Here is a 9,879-nt window from a genome sequence, read left to right as displayed (position 1 = left end):
TCTGGCACTTATAGCTATGAGAAATAACACCCAACTCCTAGCCAGATTAACATAAAACGACACGTGAGGCATAATGATCTCTGTTACTATTACCCCACACAACACATTCAACTCTAAACAAAAAATTACAAGGCACACTAAAAAGCAAGAAAATACATGATTTGGACAGACAATACAAGCATCAGAACTAGATTAAAATATGACACATATGTTGGAATTAACAGACTCAAATATGACAATAATTTTAAGATTAACAGAGGATTAAAATAACTATGTTTAAGATGTAAAGCGGCTCTACTGGGAAAAAAAATGGATAACATGGAAAGACAAATGAATAATGTCAAGGAGAGAAATGTTGTATTCACTGAAATCCACACAATGGGAAACTGGACAGAAGACAAGGGGTGTTTCATTTTCAACAAAATATTTGCCAAGCAAGAGGTGATGAGGGAAAGCCTGTATATTTAAAAAGACTTAAGGATGTGAACAATCAAAATGTACAGAACATATTTGGGATACTGATTCAAAGAAACTGCATAAAAAGGACCGTATGCTTGCCAGAAAGGTGTGAAAAATACATTTCACTGTATTAAAGAGTTATTTAGTGATAAACACGATGAATTTATGTTTTTATAGAAGAGCACTTATCTTTTTGAAATGCATACTAAAGTACTGAGTAATGAAAAGGTAAACTTTGGATATACTCTACAATATTCCAGCACCTGAGACACCAGGTAGGTAGGCGTATAGTTGGAACCCGATTGGCCATGTATAGAAGATTGTTGACTCTGGGTGTCAGGTATATGGGGTTCATTATACTATTGCCTACTGTTTACATGTTTGAGACTTTCTGTAATAAAACATTTATTTGTAAATATCATGCTATTAAGTTTGAAAACCTAAGTAAAATGGATTATGTTTTTTAGACAAAAAATTGACAAATTGCTCCATAAAGAAAGAGAAAACCTTAATTGTATATTACAAACTGAAACCATATCATGAGTTCAAGCAACGCTCAAATGTTCCAGGGCAAGGCAGTTTTCAAGGCTAGTTCTACCAAATGGTTGGGGAGAACTTGTCATTTTAGGTAAACTCTTTCAAACTTGAGAAAAATAGGGGCAATTTTTTCAATTCATTTTCCCAGGCTAGTGCTCCTGGATGTAAATGCTAGAGGAGAAACCCACCTTGAAAAATCACACATATAGCAGCAAACATCCTAAATAAATGTATGCATATTCAACATAGTAGTGAATTAAATGGACAATAGGCTGTGCCCAATGAACACAAATATGCCCTAACATTGGAAAAATCTTTCAACTATATTTATCTACATTAACAAAATAATGGAACTAAAAATATATGGTCACAAATGGGTACAGAAAAATCCTTTGAAAGATATTCAACACTAGTTAATGGAAAAAACTTTGATCAGAGTAAGATGAGAAAGGAATTTCCTTTTTCATTTCTGTGCAACTAAAACTACCCTTAAAAAACTGAAGTCTTGAAAAACACACAGAGAATGAACAACAATGTCTGAACAATAAAATAGGAGAAAGCCCTGGGGAAAACTGAAGACTGCTGAGCTGGTACTTCTGTTTGGGTTGGGGGCTCAGGTCACATCAGGGATGTGGGGACAAAATGTAGGCTGCATAAATGCAGACAACAGGATTGATGGGGGACCAATTTTCAACTTATGCTTCTGCTTCCCTGCACAAATCTGAGGCAGGATCTCAGAGCACACATAACAGTAGCCCTGGGGTAATAAAAGGACACAGGGAAAGATGGGATGAATGAGGCATTTGACTCCAGAGTCTGTGCTAATAACCACCTAAAATCATCTTACTGGTAAGGAATGCCCTTTCAAAAAAATTATTTAAATAGAATATAAAGAATCAACCTGAAATACAATAGCGAATATCAAAGCAAATCATATAGTAAGACAACGTATTTTTCATAAAGTATATAAACACTCTACAGATATATAAATAATTTATGAACACATAAAATGAACTTACATGCACATATATATGTCCATGTCCATATCTATGTGATATATACATACATGTGTATTTAAACACATATAATCTACACACCTTATATGTAAGTATATAGTACAAAAGCTAAGTACAGACTGACAGTGTGTTTCTTACGATGAACGGCGTGACTAAGGACACCTCCCTGCAGCAGACCCTGCAATAGTGGATAACCCTAAAAACGTAGGACCTAACCCAAACCTCCTGCAGGGGCTCAGCCTCTTCAGTAAACTAAATCTTTAACAGAATGTTTCTGAAGTCTGGCTGCTGGCCAAGGGACCCCTTGGGAAGGAGAGCTTCTCCTCTGACCCTGCCCCAGGGTCAAGGGCACTAGAGCTTCACATCAGGCATCTGTCCCATGACTGTGTGTGTCACACAAGGGTAGAGGAGGGCCTCCTGGGTGAGGACAGAGAGGTCACATGTCCCAGAACACTGGGGGCCACCGAACCCTGCTGTGTCCCTGCCAGCGGCCCTGAGAGACCCCGGGCCCTGTGAGCAGGTGAGGCACAAGCCCCGCAAACCATCCGTCAAGTGCTCAAGGATGTCGGAGCCGGAGAGCCTTGGTCTAAGGGGCACAGACTCAGGGCTGCCGAGTGCGGGGGCTCCATCCTGCCAGAGTCCAGGTGAGGAGCCCAGGGAGGCCCGAGGGACCCCCGGCCGGCCCGCTCCCGTCTCCTGCCCCCACGTAGCCCAGCGCGGAACCCATGTCGGCCCGACGTGCTGTGAGCCCTAGGGGACCCCTTCCTGTGGGGTCCGGATGTGACGAGCGCCGACTTCCGCCTCGGAGGCGTGAGCGACGCCAGCACCTCCGTGTGTGCGAGGCCGGATCTCGGTCGGGCCAGGCCAGGCGTGCAGGTAGGCCCGCCCGTGCGGGAGCACAGAGTGGGGGGACCCCCAGGAGCCAGGTGGCCCATGCCGGCAGCCCCGAGAGACCCCGGGCAGGGACGGCGTCGTCCCGCTGAGCCCCTCCCGCCGGGGCCCAGGACCAAGGACACGGGTCCCCAGAGGGACGGGCCCGGGCCCTCCCTGGAGCGGGCTCCGGGGGCACACGGAGGACTGTGGGGGCCCCTCTTCCCCGCTCAGGTCCAGCCCCTCGGGCCCTGCCGCGGCCAGGCCCTGGGGGCCCCCCGGGGAGGGTGGCCCCAGGTGGCGGCCGTCCGCTGAAAGGCGCCTCGGGGCTGAGAGGGAGCTGAGGACCTTGGTCAGCGGGGAAGGACGCCAGGTCGGGGAGCGGCGGGGGCGCACGGAGCCCCAGGGTGTCCAGGTGGGGACGGGGTGGGGATCGATCGCGGCCAGGACCCAGGGACTCTCGAGCTCAGGCCAGAGGGGACCTCAGCGAGGTCGGGCCCCAGGGTGAGTCCGGGACGGCCGCCGGGCGGGATGGGGACACGCGGCCAGTGCGGCCGGACTGGTGCACCCGGGTCTCCCGAGAGACTCTGGGGTCTTTGGCCAAAGGAGCAGGGCCTCCCTCAAGTGGGCAGAGGGGCGGGCCCAGGTCCTGATGAGCTTCTTCACTGAGGATGCAGAGGGAGGACAGAGGGTCCCCGGACCCCAGCACAGCGTCAGTCAGGGAAGGTCGGTTGGGGGGGGGATAGGAGCACGTGGTGAGTCCGGACTTCCGCATCCGGGTCTCAGAGACTTTGGGGTCTTTGGCCGAAGGAGCAGGGCCTCCCTCTGGTGGGCAGAGGGGTGGGCCCAGGTCCTGCTGGGCTTCAGGCTGAGGATGCAGAGGGAGGACTGAGGGTCCCCGGACCCCAGCACAGCGTCAGTCAGGGAAAGTACGTGGGGGAGGGGATCGAGCACGTGGTGAGTCCGGACTTCCGCATCCGGGTCTCACAGACTCTGGGGGCCTTGGCAGAAGGAGCAGGGCCTCCCTCTGGTGGGCAGTTGGGTGGGCCCCGGCCCTACTGGGCTTTATGGTGAGGATGCAGAGGGACGACTGAGGGACCCTGGACCCCGGCACAATGTCCGTCAGGGAAGTTTCGTGGCAGGGCCGGGGGGGGGGGATGGGAGCACGTGGTGAGTCCGGACATGCGCATTCGGGTCTCTGAGAGACTGAGGCGAGGGCCTGATGAAAGAAGCAGATGCTCAGGTGGGCAGAGGGGAGGGACCTGGCGACCCAGTGGCGGGGGTGGGAGGGGGGGCGTGGGGAGGCCAGGGATAAACTCTGAGGAAGGACAGAGGGGAGCCCCCTAGAAGTCCACCCATGACGTCAGTCTAGGGAGGCCCCCCCCTGGGCGGGATGGGGACACGTGGCCAGTGCGGCCGGACTTCTGCATCTGGGACTCCCGAGAACCTGGGGTCTTGACGGATCAAAGGAGCAGGGCCTCCCTCAGGGTGGCAGAGGGGCGGGCCCAGGTCCTGCTGGGCTTCACCCTGAAGTTGCCGAGGGAGGACTGCGAGACCCTGGACCCCAGCCCAGAGTCAGTCCCTAGAGGCCCGAGTGGAGGACGGGGACACCCCGTTTGTGTCCGTGCGTGCGTTTGTGTGTCCCCCACTTGCCCATCTGGGTCTCCCAGAGGCTGGATGCCCCGGTGCCCGGGAGCGGATTCGTAGGCAGTAGAGACAGGCGAAGGCATAGGCACCCAGGGAGTCGTGGTGGAAATCAAGGAAGGCCCGAGAGACCTGGACTCCCCATCCCAGGCCCCGCTCTCAGCCCCGGGAAGCCCTAGGCTTCGTGGCCGCAGGAGTTGGCCACAGACGTAACCCGGTGGGCTCAGGGCAGGGAGGGCCTTGGTGTTGTCGGGCGGCCTAGGGACAGCAGACGAAGGGGCCTAGGACCTGCTAGGGCTCGAGGCGAGGACCCCCAAGGGAGTCCCCAGGGAGCCCACAGGACCGCGGCCCTGATTCAGCCACCGCAGTCTCCTGGGATGGATGCGCCCACACAGTGCACGGCCACTTTGGCTTCAGGACATCCGAGAACCCATGGCCATTTGGATGGAGCACTGCCTCAAGCATGGGGGTGGGGGTGGGGGCAATGGCCCACGTGTTGCTGGGCGGAAATGCGAGGACCAGAAGGAGGAATGCAGTTATGGGGACAGCGAACAGATTCGGTCCCGGGAGGCCCCGGGGCCAGATGATCACACAGGGCGTAACCTGACTTCCCAGCCACATCTCCCAGAGCCTGGGGTCTGGGTGGAAGGAGCAGGCTTCAGGGCTGCCCAGGCTGACCCCGGGCCTGCCAGGATGGAAGGGGAGGACTAGAGGGAGGACTGCCTGGGCCGCAGTACGTTCAGGCCAGGGAGGAGGCCCCTGTGGAGGAGGAGCCCATGCCTCCTGTCCTGAGGTCCACATCTGGCTGTTAGAGACTGAGGGCCTGTGGTGAGAAGGAGTGGGCCTGGGGTGTAGCGGCCCTGTGTGTGTGTGTGTGAGGGTGCAGGGTGGGGTCGGAGGCAGCGGGGCACAGGTCCGGTTGGGAGTGAGGGTGAAGGCACTGGGGGAGGACTGGCCGTACCCCCTCCACCCCATCTCAGCAAAGAAGCCAGTGTACTGGACTCTGGCCGTGCCCGATCCAGGCAGGGTCGGTCAGCGGTGGCCCAAATTGGCATGCGTGCTCACTTGTCTCATGGGCCAGAAGGTGGGAGTCCTCAGGGAACTGAGGTCTTGGTCTGTGGGGCACATGGCTTCTGTCTCACTTTGGGGACCTGAAAGAAGGGCAGGCCCTGGCAGGAAGAAAGAGGATTAGTGTCCTGGGGGTCTGAGGGCATCCGCACCCCAGGACAGAGGGGCCGGTCCCTACTGCCAGCCCTTTGGGATCTTGCCGGGGGCTGAGGGTGGGGGCTGTAGACGTGGCCGTGGACGAGGACGGGGTGGCCCCTCACCCTCCTCTCGGAGCTCTCAGGGAGGTGAGGACCACGCTGGGAGAGTTCGGGGTCAGGTCATCTGCGGAAGCCCTCCTTGGACACACACAAGAGTCCCTGCTCCTGCCAAGAGTCAATGTGGGGGCACCCGAGGGAGGAGTGAGGGACTCCCAACCCACCCCTCGGGACAAGGAAGTGATGGCCCAGAAATCTGTCCAGCCCCTATCTGGCCTCCCTGGGAACGCTGGGGGGGGCCTGTCAGGCTGAGTCCCTCCTCCTGTCCAGATCCTTCCTCTGAGGATGGGGAGGGCCAGGGCCTGAGGGTCTGGAATCAGGTAGCAGAGGAGGCAGGTGCCCTGGTTCTGGGTCTGGCCCTGATGGTGGAGGGGGGGAGATGAGAAATGAGGGGATGCCTCCCACAGCAGGATCCTCAGGGCCCAGGCCTACCCTGCCGCGTCTGTCAGCCATGGGGAGATGGGCGATTGGTGAGCCAAGTTATTTCTCCTGACTTTTCCTTCTGATGTCTATCAGAGATGAGGCCTCGGCACCAGGAGAGTGGCCTCAGGTTAACACAGAGAGTTTTCCCAGGCCTTCCGTGGGGTAAAGGTATAGACAGAGAGGAGCGCCCATCCAGGCACAGATGGAACCCCGAGCTTGGGCATCCCTGGGTTTCCGTGACGAGCCCTTAGAGCTTTGGCAGGCGTGGGCAGATGTGGGCCCCCTCGCTAACCTTCCGTGGAGTCTCGGGGCTGCGTGGTCTTGCTGTGACCCTTTGGCCTCAGGCTGCGGGGTGGGGCCCAGGCCCTGCCAGGGGAAATAGCAGTCCCCTGAGAGGCCATGGAAGCGACCGCCCAGCTTGGACTGGTGGGGACCTCACAGAGTCCGCCCCAGCCCTCCTGCCCCAATGGGGCCCGGAGGCCGTGCTCTGTGCCTGCACCCTGAAGTGACTCCTCCTTTTGTCCTCCAGGGGCCTCAAGAAGTCAGAGTTGAGGCCTAGGTCTGAGGCAGGAGCCTCTAAGGTCCCAGAGCAGGGGAGGTGCAGGGGAGTGCTGGTGGTCAAGGTGAGGTACTTGCTCTGAGCATGGAGCCAGGGACTCGCCCATCACAGCCCAGAGGGGACCCCTCAGCACCCAAGCCCGACGCAGCGCACTGTCAGCTCCGGGACTTCAGGCCTCTGCTGCCTGGGCTGCTCCCTGAGGAGCCGTCCCATATCTTTCTTCAGGTTCAGCCCGACACAAACGCCATGCCCCTGGGTCAGAGGGGTGAGCTCTGGGAGCTGGAGGAAGACCCAGGCCCGGCCCAGGGCCTGGTGGAGGCACAGCTGTCGGGGGCTGGGGAGGAGGAGGCCCCATGCGCCCCCTCCTCCTTCTCCACCTCTGCCTCCTCCTGGTCCACTACCCCATCTGTCCCCTGCTCTGCCCTGTTTCTGTTCCCCTCGGAGGAGGGGTCTGCTGCTGGGTTCCAGAGTCCTCCCCAGAGCTCTGTGAGTGCCCGCCCCTCCCCCAGTGCCGGGGCAGCCACTCCCTGGAGCCCCTCTGAATATAGCTCCAGCTCATCCATCCAGGAGGAGCCCGGCCCCGGGCTGGAGTTAGGAGTGGCCCAGCCCCTGCTGCAAAGTACACTCCACATGAAGGCAGTCCACCTGGTGGCCTTCCTTCTCCTCAAGTATCGCACCCAGCAGCCGACCAGCCAGGCAGAGATGCTGGAGATCGTCGGCGAGGATAACCAGGATGCCTTCCCTGTGCTCTTGGGCCAAGCCTCCAAGTGCATGCAGCTGGTCTTTGGTGTGGATGTGAAGGAAGTGGACCCCGGCGACCACTCCTACATCCTGGTCCCCGTCCTGGGCCTCACCTGGGATGGGATGCTGAGTGGTGGGCAAGGCATGCCCAAGACCAGCCTCCTAGTGGTGGTCCTGGGGCTGATCCTCCTGCAGAACGACCATGCCCCTGAGGAAGAGGTGTGGGAAGAGCTGGAGGTCATGGGGGTGTATGCCGGCCAGGAGCACGTCATCTATGGGGAGCCCAGGGAGCTCCTCACCAATGTCTGGGTGCAGGAAGGGTACGTGGAGTACCGGCAGGTGCCCGGCAGCGATCCTGCCCGCTACGAGTTCCTGTGGGGTCCCAGGGCCCACGCCGAGACCAGCAGGTTGCAAATGCTGGCGTATTTCCTCCGGCTCAATCTCGGGCAGCCGGCTTCCTCCCTGGCCGTGTCTGAAGGGGCTGTGAGAGATGAGGAAGAGGGGGCCTGAGCCTCAGGGTCCACCAGGCCCTTTCCAGGCTTTGTTGGGGTCAGCAGCTTCTCCTACAGAGTGCTGGGCATGAAGTGAGGCCACTTGTTGGTCATTCCCTTTTTGTTTTTGTGTGTGTGCGTGAAGACAGAGCTCTGGGCGTTTTAAGGAGTGCAGGGCCAGGGAGTGTTGGGGCAAGAAAGTAGGGCAAGGAGCCTCCTGAGGGTGGGGGTTCTTGTTCCCTAGGATGACCCCCACATCCAGAGCTTGGTGTCCTTGAGGAAGCTGTCCTGTGGGGTTCCTTGCCATAGAAGGTTTCATCTGTTTCAGCGGCGGAGCGTGTGAGTGACATCCACCCCGCAGCATTTGTCCGTACCCAGTTGAAGAGTTAAAGAGTTTTATCATGTTCTGGGGGCGCCTGGGTCCTCTGTTGGTTAAGCATGTGCCATCGGCTCAGGTCATGATCTCAGGATCCTGGGTTCGAACCCCACACTGGGCTCCCTGCTCAGTGGAGACTCTGCTTGTCTCTCCCTCTGTGTGTGCTCTTTCACAAAAAAAATAAAAAATAAATACCTTTAAGAAAAAAAGAGTTTTGTCATGTCCTGGACACCAGCCTGGACACCTTGCCTACTTGTTTGGCCTCTGGACCGTAATCACAGGGAATTGGCCTAGGGATGTGTTGGAAAGGCAAAAGAATGGAACAAGCAGGGGACGGGGATCAGAAGCTGCAGAAATAAAAGTTTGTTGGTTCTTGCTTCTGAGGCCTTCCCGGCCATCATTGTGCAAATGCGAAACGCAAGCGCACACACACACGCGTGCTCGTTCATTGGCCCGGTTCTTCCAGAAAGGGGGGGAAACGTCCTCCCAGCACAGAGGGAGCCCTGCTCACTGGCTCCTTGATTCCCAGACATGGGCTGAGCTCTGCTCTCTGGAAGGCCCTGTGGGTGAGCAGTGAGGACACTAGGAGAAGCAGGACACGTCCCAGCCATAGGGGACCGTGTCTAGCAGCCGCCGTCCCGGCAGGAAGGTGGGGAGGGGTGCCCTGAGACCCGCAGAAGAAGCAGAGGCAGGGCGAGGGGGGTGTGGGTGCCAGGGCGAGCACTGCAGTGCAAATGCCCCCGGCCCGGCCCGGGACGGGGGGCTAGGGTGACCAGAGGGTCCCCGAGATTGCTTCTGTGCAGCTGGTCACCGGCAAGCTGGGTGGCGACACTGCCAGAGTCCCGTCTCTGCCTCCGTGTCAGGGAAGGCGGGGGGCAGGGTGGAAGCCTATCTGTGAGGTGCACAGGCACGGGCTCAGCGGGGTGCCGGGGGTGGGGCCCCAACCTTGCCGGGCGGGGTCCAGGTGAGGAGCCCAGGGAGGCCCGAGGGACCCCCGGCCGGCCCGCTCCCGTCTCCTGCCCCCACGTAGCCCAGCGCGGAACCCATGTCGGCCCGACGTGCTGTGAGCCCTAGGGGACCCCTTCCTATGGGGTCCGGATGTGACGAGCGCCGACTTCCGCCTCGGAGGCGTGAGCGACGCCAGCACCTCCGTGTGTGCGAGGCCGGATCTCGGTCGGGCCAGGCCAGGCGTGCAGGTAGGCCCGCCCGTGCGGGAGCACAGAGTGGGGGGACCCCCAGGAGCCAGGTGGCCCATGCCGGCAGCCCCGAGAGACCCCGGGCAGGGACGGCGTCGTCCCGCTGAGCCCCTCCCGCCGGGGCCCAGGACCAAGGACACGGGTCCCCAGAGGGACGGGCCCGGGCCCTCCCTGGAGCGGGCTCCGGGGGCACACGGAGGACTGTGGGGGCCCCTCTTCCCCGCTCAGGTCCAGCCCCTCGGGCC

The 9,879-nt window shown here is 58.3% G+C and overlaps 1 protein-coding gene across 1 annotated transcript; it reads left to right on the top strand.

The window, feature by feature from the left end:
* Positions 1–7,076: 7,076 nt before the first annotated feature.
* Positions 7,077–8,081, top strand: LOC123842654 (melanoma-associated antigen 9-like). The gene has a single exon (XM_064573636.1). It carries the CDS (start codon positions 7,077–7,079, stop codon positions 8,079–8,081), a length of 1,005 nt encoding a protein of 334 aa, XP_064429706.1.
* The last annotated feature ends 1,798 nt before the right edge of the window (positions 8,082–9,879 follow it).

This window comes from Mirounga angustirostris, unplaced genomic scaffold (assembly GCF_029215605.1).
Source record: "Mirounga angustirostris isolate CCGP_5_RB_7025 unplaced genomic scaffold, mMirAng1.0.hap1 SCAF_11, whole genome shotgun sequence".
NCBI lineage: Eukaryota > Metazoa > Chordata > Mammalia > Carnivora > Phocidae > Mirounga > Mirounga angustirostris.
Note: the sequence above shows the minus strand (reverse complement) of the source record. Positions and strands in the feature narration are given on the sequence as shown.

What these genes read in the sequence shown, in the direction of transcription:
- LOC123842654 (XM_064573636.1), top strand. Translation starts at nt 7,077, where the DNA reads ATGCCCCTGGGTCAGAGGGGTGAGCTCTGGGAGCTGGAGGAAGACCCA.